We start from the raw sequence: 16902 nt of genomic DNA, 5'->3' as shown, positions 1-16902 counted from the left end.
AGCCGCCCGTCCCCGCCCACATACTCCAGACGCCCAATAGAACACTGGCTCCAGACTTCTCAGCCAATCCTGTACCGCGTGGGCTTTCAGGCCGGTATATCATTCCCACCCCACCCCCTTTGGCCGCTCGAGGCGCATGCGCATTGGGAATTGCCTGCCCCGCAACCCGGAAACGAAGGGAGCGCGAGCCTCACCCCCGCCCCCGCTTTCCGCGTTCGGGGAAGCGCGATAGCCAATTAGCGAGCAGGGCCGCCCGCGGGCGGGCTCCGCCGGCCGCGGCCTTGAGGAGCGGTTCGGTGGTGGCCCCGCCATTGGTAGTGGGCAGCGCCCGCCCCAAGGCCCTCGCGTCACCGCTGGCAGTAGCGAACGCTCCTCTCCGCTGCCGCTCCCCGTCCAGCCCCGCGGAAGAGCCCATACCAGAGCGCAGAGCGTCCCGCCCGCTCGTTGAGCAGCGCCCTGCCATTGGTTGTCCTGCCGCGGAGATCGCTTTGAGGAATTTTGATTGGCCTGTGGCCGGTGACGTCGCAGGCAGGTTGCTCGCCGATTGGCTACGGCCTTTGCCGGGGGGCTCGTAGCGAGGGCGAGGGCGGTGTCGCGGCCCTGTCTGTGGGTGCTCTGAGGCGAGGTCCTGCCGGCCGCCGCCAAGGCCCCCGCGGGGGCGCCGGCTGTGGCGTGGCCGCTCCCGGCAGTGCTGGGGGGCTGCTAGGCCGCGGGCGGGGCGGGCCCGGCTGTCCCGCTCCCCCTCAACCGTTTCTCACGGCGGTGCTGCCGCTCGGCGCCCCGTGCCCAGGGCAGGCCGCGGTAGGCCCTGGCGGCGCCTTGCCCGTGGGACACGCCTGGCTTCCCGCTGGCTCCCCGCCGGTGATTTCCCTGTTTTCCCAGTGCCTCGCACAGTGGCTGCGGTGGAGTGGCTTCGTGGGAGGGGAGTATACGGAATGGTCTGAGGTCCCTCCAGTCAAAGGTCCTTATAGTCATGGTTCATTTCAGTAAGTTCGACTTAAAACTCTTGTCAGAGTGTTGCTTTAAATAAATGCTGCTCGAAAAGAACCTTCTTCTGCATTTGTTCTGTCGTCAGAATCCTCCCCTCTGTCGTCAGCCTCTCCTCCCCCGTGTTAACAGAGGGACCCTCCGTGATTCCTGTGTTCTTGTGTAACCCTCAACGCACCCGCCGCAGCCCTGCCTGACTGGGAGCTGGTAACAGTGACAGAGCCCAGGTACTCTTCTAGGCAGCTGTAGTGCTGAACTGTGAACTGTTGCCTTTTGTATCAAAAAGAATGTTTAATGTTGTTACAAGAAACTGGTTTGAATGCTAAATTTTGCTTTTAGCTGATCAAAATGTATTTGACTGTCCAGTGTATGAATAGACCTGGATCATCCCAAATTGTACATGCATGGGATCTTATTTTCTGTTGGGAAATGAAAAGCTAGTGTAAAGTGTGGCAGGGTAGAAATGACTATCCAACATCACAAGCTTCAACCCAGAGCAAAAGTACTATGCAGGATCACAAGCAATTAAAATTACTAGTAGTTCTTAACTGCAGTATTATTAGCTGAACTCTTAACAATATATTTAAACAGCCATCTGAGAAGACTTTTACCAGTGTGCCGAATCGCTGTTACTTTTCTAAGACAATTGATAAATACATTGTTAATACATGAAGAAAATCCTACAAACTTTTGACACTGAATGATGCTTTTTTGTTGTTGTTGCATTTATGTCAAAAAGCCGCTTTAAAATTACCTGATGTGCTGTTCAGCCCGGCGCTGTAATCAGGAAATGAATTGGGAGCAGTTTGACTTGAACCCTAAAGTAGTTGCTGCCCTTAAGAAAGGTAACTTAGTTTGCCAGTGTCTTACTAATAGATCTGTCGCCATAGTGTCTTCCTTTATGTAATTGTGTGTTTATGCATATAAGTATATAGATGTATACTAACATTTTAGAACTAATTATTTGATAAGCAAGTTTTTTGAGTAATTAGAATGGATAGCTTTTGCCCATGCTGCAATAATCATTTTCTGAACAATTTTATAGCGTTTGTTGGTACAAAGTAATAGTTGCCTGCTCAGCTTACAATAATGCAGCGTAGATAAACTTCAAGTAAATGAACAGTAGAAAGTGGAAAAAGTTTTACTGTTGTGTATAACACTGTAATCCAGCCAAAAGTATTTGTAAAAGTTCTTCTAATTTCAGCTGACATAAAATCAATAAAAGAGATTTTAAATCTTTCTGGAGCGGACTTGCAAAGATTGATGAAACTATCTAGTGCAGATATACAGTGCTTACTGAAAACAGTCTCTCATGCGCTGAGGAGAAACAGTATGCTTACAGGTAATCTGGTCAATACAAAAAAAAAGTTTTATTTAAGTCTTAAAATAATGTCACTGGGAGAAAATATGTTTTTGGCTCCTCGACACAGTAACATGGCTTTTGAAAATGAAAAGGCAAGTGTTTTTATTAAACTATCCTAAGGACGGTTCCTCTGAGACCTTGAAAAGAGATGGAAGTGGGTGGGTGTCCTTCTTCAGGATCAAGCCTGCTTGAAATGGGACAAAATGATTCTCCAGTCTGAAAAACTTGATTAGAGGAACAGAATCTTTCCTTTTTCTTTCTCTCTCTCTCACTATTTTCCTTTTGGACTAAGACTTGTTGAAAAACTTAAAAAACTATATAAACTGATTCACTATAAACACCTTATTCCAAAATAAGCAGAAACTAATAGATCCTCCTGTACAAATGCTTCGTGGCAGCTCTGTACTTCAAAGTTATTTTCTTGTGATTTGCCTATTTCATCAGGCCTTAGCGAGATGCCTTCTATGCTGTTTCATAGTCTGCTATAGCTTTACATTTCTGCAATTGCTGTGCTTGAACCTTGCTGGCAGTATTTTCCCAGAGCATAGCTTTCCATAGAGACTCCTTAGAGGCAGAGAAAGGAAAAAAGTTTGAGAGGAAGAAAGGGCTCAGGGTAAACTATCAAGTATTGAACAGGCATTTAGTTAGTAGGCCCTGTGAGGGTGAGGAAAAGATGTGGGGAAGACCAGGCTGAATCAGAAAAATTTCCCATCAGCAAAGAAAGCATCCCTTGTAGATATAAACCTGGTATACAGCCTCTATTTTGTATCCTTGTGTGTCAGAAAGATACTGAATAAAACTTTTTTTTTTTTTCCAAACCCCCCCCCCCCCCCATGTTAAAAAAATCCTAAACCCTCCAGCTCTTCAGCTCTACCAAGATCATCTCACCTCCCAACACCAGAAGCTAAGCCTTGGATGTTCAGTACTAGATAACTTGCTAAAAGGTGGCATTCCTTTAGAGGGAATCACAGAACTTGCCGGGGAAAGTTCTGCTGGGAAGACTCAGATTAGCTTACAACTGTGCCTTTGTGTGCAGTATCCTTACAAGTATGGAGGATTAGAGTCTGGTAAGTACTGAAAAATAAATACTGATTAATTTGCCACTTGGAGGAATATATTGTCTTTGTAGATGCACATGTTCAGTGCATGTCTTGCCCTTCTGCAATAGCTTTAGTAGTAAGCTCGTTTAGTAATGATACTTTAGTACGCCTTGAAACAGACAAAAGCATGCTGTGCACATGCCTTGCATCACAGCATAATGCAATACAAAATTTGTGTTAAATTATGCTGTTGTTTACCTGCCTGCCACTGTGGGTTAAACTAGACATATGCAAACCATATATGAAAAACATTGCTGTCCTAAGTAGCTACTGACTCCTCAGGTAACAACCACAGCACAGCAGCTTGTCAGATAATTTTCCATAAACATCTTGGGATATATGGTATATATTCTTAGTTGGAGGTTTCAAATTTCAGAGAATGTTTGATGACAAGAATTATAGTGATTCGCAGAGTAAAATTGATGGAAATATAATTGAACAAAGTTAACATTTTTTTGTACCTGCAATTTTCCTGGCCTTGCCACAGTATACAGATTTGTTCTTTTATTTGAATATGGGGTTTTTAACCTATCACATTTCTCTAACTCCTGATTTTTTTAATTTTATTTTTAGTATTTTATGCAGCCTAAGCAAGGGAGGAAACTTGTGTCACTTCTCAGGATTTGGTGTCCTGGTAGTCTGCCTTAGGTGTGTGTTGGCTGTGATCTTGCTCTTCCTTCTGTGCAGCCCTGGGTTTAATTTGGCAGCTCAGTGGTTTGTTGTGGGGGAACTCAATTATTTCTTGTACTATATCCACCCATGTCGAAAAGTCATGGAATGTCCAAATGAAGATCTTGCTTAAAGGGCCTTAATTAGCCTGTGGCTTATATCACTTTGTTTTAAGTTACATCATTAGTCAGGGCAGAAGCAAATAGATTTTGTTCAATTCCTTTGTGTGTTGCTGCTAGCTACTGCAGATAGTTTGCAAATACATTTTTATTCATGCCCCAACACTTCTCCCTATTTATACCAGACTACAGTCTTCCTTGTAGGGCTACAAAATGGCAAAGTGTTTTCATTATTTCTGTTTGAATACGATTCTTGTTTCCTATGCACCTAGCACTTGGTGCTATTGCGATTGCTGTGTCGTGTCAGTGTTCTCCATCTACCTGCTCCTAAGAGTTTCATGAAAGGTGGGATAGAATGCCAATCATATCGATGATCCTGTGAGAGGATCAGAGTGTTTTGGAAGGGGTGAGAGGACAGAAGTTCTGACAATCTAGAAGGTAGAGAAGGGAGAATTATCCTGCTGCTGGAATTGGAGAGCAAAGGGAGTAGTGGAATCCTAATTCTTGCAGTTCTTTACTCTCAGGGTGGTATTTTGCCATATGTTAGACTGCATACAGTCATAGCAGCAGATTCTGTTTGCATAGCATTTAGAAAATGAAACTTGGTTTCTCTGCAGTCAATAATTAAGGGTTGCCTAAAGAATAGTAAAGGTTGTGTTGAGTTACGAGAAATACAGGAATTAAAAGCTTATGTTAAGTATGAGGAGTTTTAGTCTTTAGGCAACTTGATGAGAACAACAATGCTTAGTAACTATCACAGAAGTCTAGCACTACCAATAGAAGATCAATCTCGGTGCTAAAACTTTGCTACTGATTTAAAGTTATGGTGGATTGGCGGATTTTTTTGTGTGGTTGTTTTAGTGCTGGAAACTTCCTGTTCTTTTGATGGTGATGTTGAAATACATTTCTTTAGACAGTATAGATTTATTGTGTATTTACTTCATTTGACTTAGTGCTAATCTTGTTTACAATTCTCAGTGCTGGGAGGTTGGCAGCAAACAAAGAAATTAGGACATCCTTTGCCTGCAGGTTATCTGTCTACCATTCTAAGAGTGTCAGTTATGGCCAACCACAAGTTGGCTGAATTTATTTTATATGCAGATACTCAAAAGTAATACATGCATATAGTGTGAATGCATTCATAACCATATTAGAATTCTGAACTAGAAAAAAAAAAGGTTTTCTACTGAATCTTAGTAACAGGCTGGTATGATGCATGACAGTTTGTAGGAATCAAGATTTGTCCTTTGAGGGTGGGGTTTTTTAGTGTTTTGGTTTGGTTTTTAATTTTATTTGTTTGGCTTTGGGGTGGTTTTTGGTCAACAACCAGCATAGCACTTTTATCAGCCTAAATAAAAGTGAAGCACTGGGATTTGATGAAATAGCTGATTTCTGTTTGTTTTTTGTGGACCTGTGAGGAAAGACGCTTATATGATCACTGAGGACAACTGACTTCTTAAAAGAGTGTCTCTCCACTGTTTTCCCAAAAGTGGTAACTACCCTGACTCTTGACTTGTTAACAGCTTCCTAATAAACTACAAATAGCATGATGCTTGTACTAGTCTCCTCTTTTTATTTAGGTTATGACAATTCATTTATCTTTACAGATATGTGAATATTAAGTGTATTTGCCTCATAATTAGGTATTGGTCTTTAATACTGGGTTTAGTTGTTTGTCAGTCTCTTCTAGCCCTTGTCACTTGGCTATGAAGCAGCTCCTGTGTTTTTAGTGCATGGGTGCGTATTCTCCCTAATCAAAAGTTTTACTGTGGTTCAAACTGAAGAGCACAAACAAAAGCTGAAGAGGCTTGATGAAGGTCTGGTGGGAGAGAGTGCTGGTCTCATTGTACCATGAAACTCAAATTTTAAGCCGGGGCAAAGTTACTCTGATAAATTTTATATGGCTTAACTCTCTTAAAGTTCAAGATTAAAATTACGCAATTGTTTTGTGAAATGAGCAGAACTCAAAGGGGAAAAAAATCCACAAACTTGTGCCACTTTGTATTTTTGAGAAATCACAAATGGACCAGTTAGGTACTCGGAGTACAATATCTGCTGTAGTCAATTTATCTGGTGTCGAAAAAGCATTACAGCAGAGCAGAAAATAGGCAGGTGACTGCTGATATTTACAAAACTAAACTGGGGCAGAAATAGCCAGTCTGTGAAGCAGAACTGTGCTTAAGAAGGAATTAATCTTCAATTTTTTATTACTTTTTTTCAGTGTTTCACTGTTCTTATTACTGTAATGAAATAACCTGCAAAAAAAATATCTTTAAAATTCTGCAGTTCTTTTTCTCCAGATAAGTTAATTTTGGAAAAAAGCATTTTTTTCAGTAGGTTTTCTGTTTTGAAATGTCTTGAATGTTACAATATCTCAGGATCAAAATACATTTCTCGATCTATCTAATGTAAATCTGCATTCAGAGAAAAAAAACAAACCCACCAACCATGAAATCTAAAGTAATGGACATTCCATCCTTTTTAAGTAAACCAAGGAGAAGACAAGGGACATACTCCTTAAGGCAGGTTGGATTTTTGGAAAGCAGATGATTCGTCTGCAAGCCAGCATTCATGGTAAAGAAAACTTTGTCTTTCAGAATTAGGCAATATTGTGTGGAAGACAATCGGCTGTGAATAAGAATGGTAGGTGAGAAGTCCAGAATGTTTTGCTTCAGGAACTATTATCACAAGTTGGCATAGCTTTTGTTACTATGAAATTCAAAAACCACGCGGGCTTAAGGAAGCTGTATATCTTGGTGGGTTTTCTTTATTTCTTTGTTTGTTTACTTGGTTTTGAATTTGCATCATTATGACTTTCAGTGTTGTGGTATAAGTGTTGCAAGGCATAATTGGTTTGTCTGAGTGAGTACTGGTATTAGTTATACGTAATGTCAAATCTGTGGTTAGAAATTTTTCTTGACTTACTGTCTCTGTAGAAATCATGAAACTGAAAATCTGATTAGGAATGCATGAACTGCCCTTAGTAAAAATACTCACCTGCCTATTTGATACTCAGTCATTGTCAAGTTGGAGAGTGAGGTGAAAATTAGTGCAATTAGGAGAAATTAACCTGGGGAAATAGTCAAGAAAGTTAAGGTTCACCTAATTAACTGTTTCATAATTAGCTATTTAAAAAGTCTTCAGCAGTTAAGTGATATAATTAATAGTTTACTGTTTTCCTCACTTGAGCTTCATACAAATTCAGATAGTATTCAACAGGCTACTGGTGTCACTGTAAACTTAATGGATACAAGTAACTGTGGACTCTGTTTTTTCTTCTTTTATTTTCCTTCTTTGCTGATGAACATTTGTGTATGTGTTCATTTGTGTCTACTGGTATTGCGTATGACTTCAGTAATTGTAATTACCGAAGACAGCATTTATACCCACAGTTTAAATTTCAGAATTCTATCTACTCAAATGCTAGGAAAAAAGTGGAAGTACAGAAAATATTCGTGGTTCAGCTTCTTAGGTTTTTTGTGTGTTGTAGTTCAGGGATCATGATCAGATCATGACTGCTCTGATCACTGATGCTTTATTGTAGCCCTTATTTACTGTCAAATATTGTAAACTGCTAACAACCCTCATTCCGTCTGACATAAATATATACGTAATGGAACTGGGGAATTAAGAATGGAGAATGAATCTTCTCGTAATAAATGCTATTGGCTGCCAGGGCCAAGGGGAGTTAAAAGAAGCCAAAGTATAATTTGAACCTGTTATTAGGTAGAATGGAAATAGAAATTGCAGGAACATTTCAGTATCTCCTATGGAAGGCATAGATGATGCTGAAGTATTTTTCCAGGTGTTAATAATTGAGGAAGGTCTTTAATTCCCACCTGTCAAAGACAATTATTTTAATTAGTGGGCATAGGTAAATTGTTTTGCTTTGCCTGATAGCTTTTTGGTATTCAAAAATAAGACTGTATATCGGATAAATATTTTTTTGTTAAATGAAGTAGGGTGATTTATATAAGAATTTATAGTCAGGCTGGGGAGAATTAAACTAAAGATGCAAGCCTAGGCCTAAAGAAAATCAGGCCTAGGCTCAGGCTCACCTTTGCCTTGTATAGAAGATTATCAGAATTCAGAACCCCGTGTTCTACAAGTGTCCATCAGCAGAATATTTTTATTGATAAACTAACCATGAATTGTACTTGATCCGCTCCTGAGATCTTTCAGTTTATGCTATTGGATATAGTTTCATTTTTTTTTCCCATGGAATATACTTGGATTGGATTTGGAAGTTGCATCTGGAAATGGGACTTCCCGCTCCCTGGGCAGCTGGCATAGGGGTAGACCAGTGGGGTGGAAACGTTCAGGATGTCTCATATTGCCAAGCACATTGGCTGCCAAGCTGCGTTAGCAGCTTCAGCCACTTTAGTGAGTGGACTTAATCCTTAGATGTAACCCTATAAGTATTAGCTGCTAATTCTGTCTAGTTCTGCAATAACTAACAATTTTTATTAAAGAAAATACTGTGCATATTTTCTTTCCCAGCATCTTTGATGTGTATGGTTAATTTTGTCTGCAATAATGCATACTTACTAACCAGAAACCGCAGTAAAAATATATAGACATCACTCACAGTAATGTGATTGAAGTATAATACTTTCTATCTAATCTACTATTTTCAGGAAGAGTTAATTGGACTGAGATTGGATGAGTGATCCTCTTTAAACTGGCTTACAAAATTGTGGCAATGAGTACCCTCCATATGTAAATTTAAACCCAAGAAATTTGAAAACAGTGAGTGAAATTAATCAAAATACTAATTGTATGGTTTGGGCTGGGATAGTTCATTTTCTTCACAGTATAGTGCTTTGGTTTGGATTTCCAACCAAAACAAGCAAACTGTGCAGTATCACTGTTAGTGGGTTGGATAAATTACAATACTCACAGTCATCCAGGTTAGGTGGTCAGGTGGCTCTGCAGCTGTGCAAAATGTGTCAGCTAATAGAGAGTACAAAAATCCAATTGTGTCAACAGGCATCAAAAAAAGGACCGGGCCACTACAGGAAAGTCATAGGAGTGGCTTTTTGTTTCTCATCATTGATTCAATATGGCTGCAAAAAAGTAGCATGAATTTCCAGGTGCATATGTCTAGCTTTTGAGTGCATAATGTGTTGTTTTATTTTTGTGCTGATAGGAAGATTTTGCATGTGATAGCCCTATTGTAATAACGGAATTGGTTTCCTTGACTATAGGAGCTGTCTACATTTGTACAGAAGATATATTCCCAAGTAAGCGTTTGCAACAACTTATAGAACAACAACGTAAGATGCGTACGGATGTTCCAGCTGAAATCATACAAAAGATCAAATTTGGAAACAGTATTTTTGTTGAGCATGCAGCAGACCTAGTAAGTATTAGCACAAATTAAAAATGCATAGTCGTTACACTATAATCCAGTAACCGCAGGCTTTTTCTGATACAAGAGACCTTTCAAAAAGCTAAGAGTCAACTAAGATCTGTTACAAATACTAGTTAACCTCTGCAATTTGCTGTTAAAGAACTGTCGATTGTAGGGGTTTATTATGAAATATATTAAAAGATAAATATGAATTTTTTTTAGAATGAATTGTGGTGGATTTTTGTAGGTCATTATATTTATTAAAATGTAGTAGAGTTATTGCTACTAGTTTTACTGCAGCTTCTAGGGAGATCTTCATTGAATTTGGAGACAGGTTATAAATATATACGCAGAAGCTGGTGTGTATCCTGACTAACTTGCAACACCAAAGTTGTTAAAGACTCTTGATCAATATGGACTTGATGTAGCAGGTATGTATTTTGCTGTTAATATGTCATTAATGGAACAGCAGCATAGACTTCTGGCTTGAATATTCAGTGCTGGTGTCGACCTCTCAGTGTTTCAGTGAGAACCATTCCTGCAATGTGGGAGCCGTTTAGGATCACAGTATTGCATTCTTGAGCTTTCAAAATGTTGGTAAATAACTGATTTAAGTCAGAGTTGCAGATAACTGTACACTGCAGTTTGGTCTCTTTATTTTTATTTCAGGTAAAACCACAAGAGATTTGCAAAAAATGCTTACTAGTGAGACTTAAAGACACAAACTCACTTTACGATTAGAAACTCTCAGCTTGTTTCAGCAGTGATATCTGTAGTTACTATCTTGATTTTTACAGATCACTCTGAACTGTTTTAATGCTGGCTGTTTGTATTTTGCGGTAGGATACCTTTCACAACTGCATTACTAAAAGGATTTCCCTCCTGCTCACAAGAGGCATGGTGCGGCTGGTGATCATAGACTCTCTTGCTGCTTTGTTTCGATGTGAATTTGGAGCTTCAGATTCTGTTACGAAGGCTCGGTATTTGCAGACATTTGGAGCACAGCTTCACAGTTTAAGCACTAGATTCAGGACTCCAATACTGTGCATTAATCAGGTAGGACATCCAAATTGCCCCTCATTTTATAGGGACCATTTAAGAAATGGCTGGAGTGGGGGAGGGAAATCTGTGTATGCAGATTTCTTAGTGTTGCATTTAACACTGTTAACTGAGTATCGATGACTGATGGAAACTGAAGCTTCCTTAAACTGATGTACTTTAGTAAATTTAACTTCTCTAAACTTTGCGAATATCATTTAGGCTTTTATAGACTGTTAATATTCTCAAAGGTTGTCCATTAAAGCTAATGAAAATAGGTACCTACAGCAACTGCACAAAGCATCAAACTAAAATAACAGAGTTCTTTCTTAACACTAGCTTCAAATGCCATTGCCAGCCCAATTGCGCTGGGAACTCTGCATGCACACTGATATTCCACATATACAGGAGGCCATGAATGACCCGGGACTTTGCATTTTTGTGAAGCTCAGCATCTTTGCCTTACTGCTGAAATTACTAAAGCATTAGAATGCATGCAGGCTGACTTGAGCTCAACCAAAAAAAGGCCAGAAATGATACTAGTCAAAAAGAATATTCTTTTGAGAAAACTAAACAAGACCCTACTTCCATCCTGTAGAAGTGGCATGCCACTGCTCTTGGTCTAATCACAAAAGGGGTGAGTAAATGCACAGGCAGGCCACTGTCAGAAAACTTCCTTTCCAGAAGGCACTTCAATCAACTAAGTAAGTACTCAGCCTGGAGGTTTCCTTCTCAAAGCAGAAGAAAAGGAGTAGGGAGAAAAGTTGAATTTGAGTCACAAACAAGAAGGGGTTTATGTCGGGAAGAAAGATGTTTCTAGAACATCAAGTCAGCTGTTACTTGTTTGATTTCTGTTCCCTGGGAGGAGTTCTGGGACTACAGAATGGGCAGTGTGTAAAGCCTTACACTTACTACCAGCACTGGAAGGGAGTGTATTGGAATTCACACGTAGCAGTAATATGAACAGCTTTCAGGCGTTCAGTGTTTTACTTGCACTAAGATTCCCATTAAGATTCAGTAGAATTTAAACTTCAGCCTTGAATTACTCCTGATTTCTTAACCAACTTTTTCTTACGTAGTCTTTCATAGGGTCAGCTAGCTTTTAAGGAAAACTGACAGTTCCTTTAACTGCTTTCTGAATTTTGGTATTAGAGACAATTCGTTCTCCCTGGGAAGCATGGTTTGGATTTTACTCTTTGAGCCAAGGTTTGTGTGTTTCAGCATTTACACTGTCAAGCCAACCACTGGATTCAAGTTCCTTGGATTCAAGTTTCTGGGATACTCCAAGTACGGGCATTTGGAAAAGGTTATCTGCCTTTTTCCTGGGGGTTCTGAGGACCCATCTAGCCAGCAAAAGATCAGATTTAAGGGTAAGACATGTCTAGACGTACCCAGCCTCTGCCTTGGAATGGTTCAGCACCAGAGGGAAAAAAGTAATTTAAGGGAGCTTCTTAAATCTGCCTTCCCATGATGAGGGTCTTACATTGGTGCTGGCTCACAGATGCAGTCAGTGCCGGACATGGAATGACAACAGTCTGACCATGTGCTGACAGAGGGTCCTTCAAGACTGTATCCTAATGGAAGGAGACTCATTACATCAGGTCTGTAGCTACAGAAATAAACTGTGGATATAATAACACTAAGAAAGCTTATGGCTGTAAATTAATCCATTATGTACATTCTATGTAGAGAAGTACCTAGAACTTAATTGGTTGTACTTTGTGAAGAACTTGTGTGGAAGAATTATGACATTAAAAGACAACAGAGGGAGTGGAGAGGTGTGGATTTTTCTGGGCTGTAGTCAAACTGCTCCATTAAGCAGGCCTTCGAAGGGGGTGAAATCATTGAGGACACCTTTTGGAGATTTGGATGTCAGTACCTTTTATGTATAGCTACAGCACTGGAAGAGTTTTGTGTGGTTCTGGCTTTTTTGTTTGGTTTTTTTAAACAAATTAAGTATCTACTAGTAGTTAAATTCATATAAGCTGTAGCTAGCTAAATAGGTGTAGCGCTGTGGAATAAGGTTATAATTCACAACTCCCTTCTCACTTGCCTTGAAAGAGTACATGTTTTCTAACTTGGCTTAGTATGTGATCCAATAAATTGGATTTTCTATAGGCTTTGTTCCCTTCCCTGCCCTTCTGCTTGCTAAAAACAAATGCAGGGCTACAGATCAACTTCAAACATTGTTGTTCTGCTTTAGGTGACCGATGCAGTGAGCGAGTTGGAAGCTGCTCAGGGCAGTTGCAGGTAAGTCATCCACAACAGAACTGTCACGATGTCATACACAGCAGCATTTAACCGTTTTTTTTTTTCTCTTTTTAACTCCAGTATAAACTACCAGAGTGTGTTAGGAGCACTAGCGCATTTAGCCAGCAATGTTGTATTTGCTGATATTGGCAATAACTGATGTGCGTGAAGTGGAAGAAACTGTCATATACACTTACACGATAATCCCTAATCAGCAAGTTAGGGGGAAGATTACCTGGAGTTAATGGCTGGCACTTGCTTACTTACACAAGAGTATTTTTGCATCTCTTCTTGCCTCTTGATATAACTGAGTGCATTTTCTGCCCGATTAAAAAAATACAGTAACCGAACCTTATCAGTTGGTTTTGTTAGTTGCTTAAGAAAAATACCTTCTGACACCAAGGTATTAACAGGATCGAAACATACTTACTTGTCGTTTGAATCTCGGTTTACTAGATAAGCTAGGTGCTACATAAATTGTGTTTTTGTGAGAAGTTAGTTACATCTTCCAGATACAGAAACTGACATGGAACAAGGATAAGGTTCGATTTTTATTCCCCCCTTGTTATCTTGTAATTCTCTTACTGGAGAGATGGCACTTTTTCCAGGAAGAAAAATGGGTTTAAATTTAGTGTTTAAAGTAATACTTATGCAGTATTATATCTAGCCAACGTTTCTAAATATACCTTTGAGTGGAATCCAGGGCCAGCAGTTACACATTTCAAATACTTGAAGCTCAACCATCTTTCTGTTGTTACTGTCCTGTCACAAGAGTGGGCCCACCAAGGCAGAGGCAGGTATTCACCATGGTTGTAGTTGGAAGAATGAATGAATTGTTCTGTGTAGAAGCACTTTGCTATAGAGAGAACCTAGAGTATAGTTTTGTGCGTACACCCTGTAATCTCTGTCTTGAAAGACACAGTTTTAAATACAGCAAACAACATTAAATATAGAGAAAGAGCAGATAATTTCTTTCAGTGTAATCTTGTTACAACAGAAGTGAAGATATTTCATATTAAACTCACACATGCAGAAATTTGTAATGTTTTCTTTATAGTGTAGCGGATAACAAAGCCTATCCAGCACTTGGAATAACCTGGGCAAATCAGCTGCTAATGAGACTGATGGTCAGCCGAGTACCGCAGCCTGAGCGATCACCTGGAGCGGCATCACACCACAGTGGAAGTGTGAGGACTCTCAGAGTAGTTTTTGCTCCTCATCTCCCTCCATCCTTTCGCTACTATACAGTAAAATTGGAAGGTGTAAAAGGAATAAAATAAATCCTTTGCATAGTAAAGTATCCTGCTCCAAAAAAAAATTAACACTACTTTTGTTTCAGGAAGAATTACTAGTAAAATGAAATTCTTCCTAGAGGAGAGAAACGGATCCTGAAATGCACAGACAGTGATACAACTACAGTAAGCCTTGCTTACGCTGTGAAAGATGATTTTTTTTTTTTAATACTTGGATATATGTTTATCAGCTTTTCCTTGTGAGAAAAGTATTCTGAAGGAGGAGACTGCAGCTGTGTACCCACTCTGTTTCCAGACACAAAGGGACCTAAACTCGACCAGTTAATTTTGCTTGCTGGTGTTTCTGGGCCTCATGCTGCCATTAAGTATAGCCCTTCTTCTATCTGTAGGGCCTCAGAAATAACACAAAGCAGCTATCCCATTTTTTTAAACTACTTATTATTGGGATTAAAAAAAACTCCAGAAAGATACTTGATTTTAACATCTTACTGTAAAGAGTTAAAATTGTACTGCTTTCTGTACTACACAGGCACATCTAGCTTCATAGAACTTCTACAGATTTTTTCAAGATTTTTTTTTGGTCTTTTCCACTCTTTTTCTGCTTTCCAGTCCCCTCCCCTTATAGCAGAAGCCTCTTCAGCATCTTCCACTTAAAAAATAACAAACCACATACCTCCATCCCCTTGTTTGCTAATTGCTGAAGCGGTGTAACCAGGTCCTTTCAGAACAAGGGCCCCGTTCTTGTTCTTCCTGGTACTCGGCCCTGCTCTGTTTTTACTGGACCTGGACAGCATTCTCCATCAGCTTCTGGATCACTGCCTCTAGTACCTTGTCCTTGCTGCTGGGCTTTTAACGGAATTAGGCTTCTGAAGGGCACCTCGAGCTGTTTTCATCCAGCCATAGAGCTATTACTCTCCTCAGGTTTTTGTTGACGACGCTTTTTTCTTCCCATCTTTACACTATTTCTCATGTTTTTCTGTTGTCCTCAGGCTACTGCTATGACTTCTGCTTTTTCTAGTCATTGCTGAACTCAATGTGAAAGCAAGCTAGAGGAAGTTATTTAGGTGCATTTTCTAAAGGACTTAGACCTTATTGGGCCTAGGCTATGTAGATGCTGCTCATACCAGTGTACGCTGCTCACTTGTATCACGTACTTGTTACGCTTTCAGATTTCCCCCTTCCGCCTGCCTCCCCAGGTTGCCCAAAGCAGCAGCCTACCGGGTCTCACATCTGTCTGTGCAGTTACATCGCTCAGTTCTGTCTTTTGGCAAATGAGAACCTTTTGTTCTCTGTAGTTTAAAACAATACGGTCTCTTCCATAAATACAAGTTCAGAGGAATGACTGTCACTTGGCCAAAGGCAAGTCCAGAGACATTCCTTTTGTGTTCTTCAGGTACACTATGTAAGGGAAATAGCCACCTCTGCCTTTCCCCAGTCATACCTGTTTAAGGGTGCAGCAGCCATCTCCATGTGGAAGCGTGCAGCTGGGTAGCAGAAAGGAAAAGTGTGTAGCAGACATGGGGTCAGGTGGAACTCTCTGGCAGCAGGAAGAGTTCTCTGAGCACAACAGAGCATATGACACAAGGAAGAGACCCAGGAAGACAGGGACTCCGTGACTGCCACCGGGAAGTTCTGGATGAGAACAGGCACAGTCGTGGCTCGAAGCTGAAGGAAGGAAACGCTAAGCAAGCAGAAAGAAGGATGAGTTTATTTCAGTGCGTTCTGCAATCCCTTCAGTCATCTACAGGGACTTGTGCAAATAGCATAAATTGTCTCTAAATCTCTTTCCTAAATTGTCTTAATTCCCTGTATTTGAAAATGACTGTTCTCTGGTATTTAGTAAAATCCAACCATGAAGCTTAGAAATCTTTGTGTAGTCTGGCCAAGGAAAAAGTGAGTGCTACAGCTCAGAGGCATGGCTACCTCAGTCCTCAAATCCTTCTGTTCCATGCCTCTTTCCTAACTATTTTACTGGCCATAGATTAATACAGCACAAGTAACATTCAAGTTACTCTCTTCCATTCTTGGCCTGTGTATCTGGGACAAGAACTTTAGCCAGTATATTGCTCATCCTATTGCGTGAATTTGATTTAGAAAAAAAAAAAGCCACAGACAGATGTAACTGATTAACAGGCATCAGTCAACCTCTACCTGGACATGCATTTACTGAGGAGCCTCACGGAAGCCCAGGCTCCAGCCCCAGGAACTGGCCTCTCTGTGCACCACGTTCATGGATACGCGGCTCAAGGCTCAGTTGCGTAGTATTTTGATGAACATCTCTTCTTGCAACCTGACCGCCTGCAGGAATGAGACAGACATGTTAAACGTCACAGATGGGTCTGTAACCAAAGCCCCGGGTTACCTGGTAAAGAACACTTTTACCACCAAATTTAAGTAACATCTAAGTAAGTCCTGTCATCACTCACGCTGGTAACTTACTTAGCTTTCCAGCTGGAGGTTTAAAGCTGAGTGAGAACACATTACAGTGTGCTTCCTGGCGCATCATCACATGCGCACACCTTTAACCTCCAAAATACAACTGAGCCCAGGCTTACGTCAGTCGCTCGCAGCAGCTGAACGTCCCTCTGCAGTTTCTACCACTTTCTCCAGTTACTTACACCCCCAGTCAGAAATCTGTAGGGCAGCTCTGGGGCTGCAAACCCTCACAAAGACTGAACAAAGCATCTGCCATCTGCAAAGCCTTGTGTCAAAAGCGTTGAAACATGCTTAAGTTTCAATAAATGCAATTTAAGAACCTTCCCTTTATACA

The 16902-nt window shown here is 40.6% G+C and overlaps 1 protein-coding gene across 7 annotated transcripts; it reads left to right on the top strand.

Moving 5' to 3' along the window:
- Nucleotides 1-180: 180 nt before the first annotated feature.
- Nucleotides 181-16902, top strand: XRCC3 (X-ray repair cross complementing 3). 7 transcript variants are annotated; one of them, XR_008823085.1, is made up of 10 exons: nt 184-986; nt 1076-1214; nt 1727-1832; nt 2192-2329; nt 3211-3417; nt 9446-9600; nt 10435-10647; nt 11851-11999; nt 12833-12879; nt 13937-14024. XR_008823085.1 is itself a non-coding variant. In XM_056346700.1 (10 exons), the coding sequence occupies exons 3-10, from the start codon at nt 1745-1747 to the stop codon at nt 15622-15624; spliced, it is 1077 nt and encodes a 358-aa protein (XP_056202675.1). In that variant the 5' UTR covers nt 185-986; nt 1076-1214; nt 1727-1744; the 3' UTR covers nt 15625-16902. The 7 variants fall into 7 exon arrangements, 6 of the variants coding, with proteins under 6 accessions (XP_056202678.1, XP_056202680.1, XP_056202675.1 ...); XM_056346700.1 differs by lacking the exon at nt 11851-11999 and adding an exon at nt 15526-16902 and having other exon boundaries at nt 185-986; nt 13937-14066; XM_056346703.1 differs by lacking the exons at nt 2192-2329; nt 11851-11999 and adding an exon at nt 15526-16902 and having other exon boundaries at nt 181-986; nt 13937-14066.

Source organism: Falco biarmicus, chromosome 7 (assembly GCF_023638135.1).
Source record: "Falco biarmicus isolate bFalBia1 chromosome 7, bFalBia1.pri, whole genome shotgun sequence".
Classification (NCBI taxonomy): Eukaryota; Metazoa; Chordata; class Aves; order Falconiformes; family Falconidae; genus Falco; species Falco biarmicus.
Note: the sequence above shows the minus strand (reverse complement) of the source record. Positions and strands in the feature narration are given on the sequence as shown.

Coding starts and splice junctions, on each gene's coding strand:
- XRCC3 (XM_056346700.1), top strand. CDS start 1,745: ATGTGCTGTTCAGCCCGGCGCTGTAATCAGGAAATGAATTGGGAGCAG. Junction 1,833..2,191: donor AGTTGCTGCCCTTAAGAAAG/GTAACTTAGTTT, acceptor TTCTAATTTCAG/CTGACATAAAATCAATAAAA. Junction 12,880..13,936: donor GCTGCTCAGGGCAGTTGCAG/GTAAGTCATCCA, acceptor TTTTCTTTATAG/TGTAGCGGATAACAAAGCCT.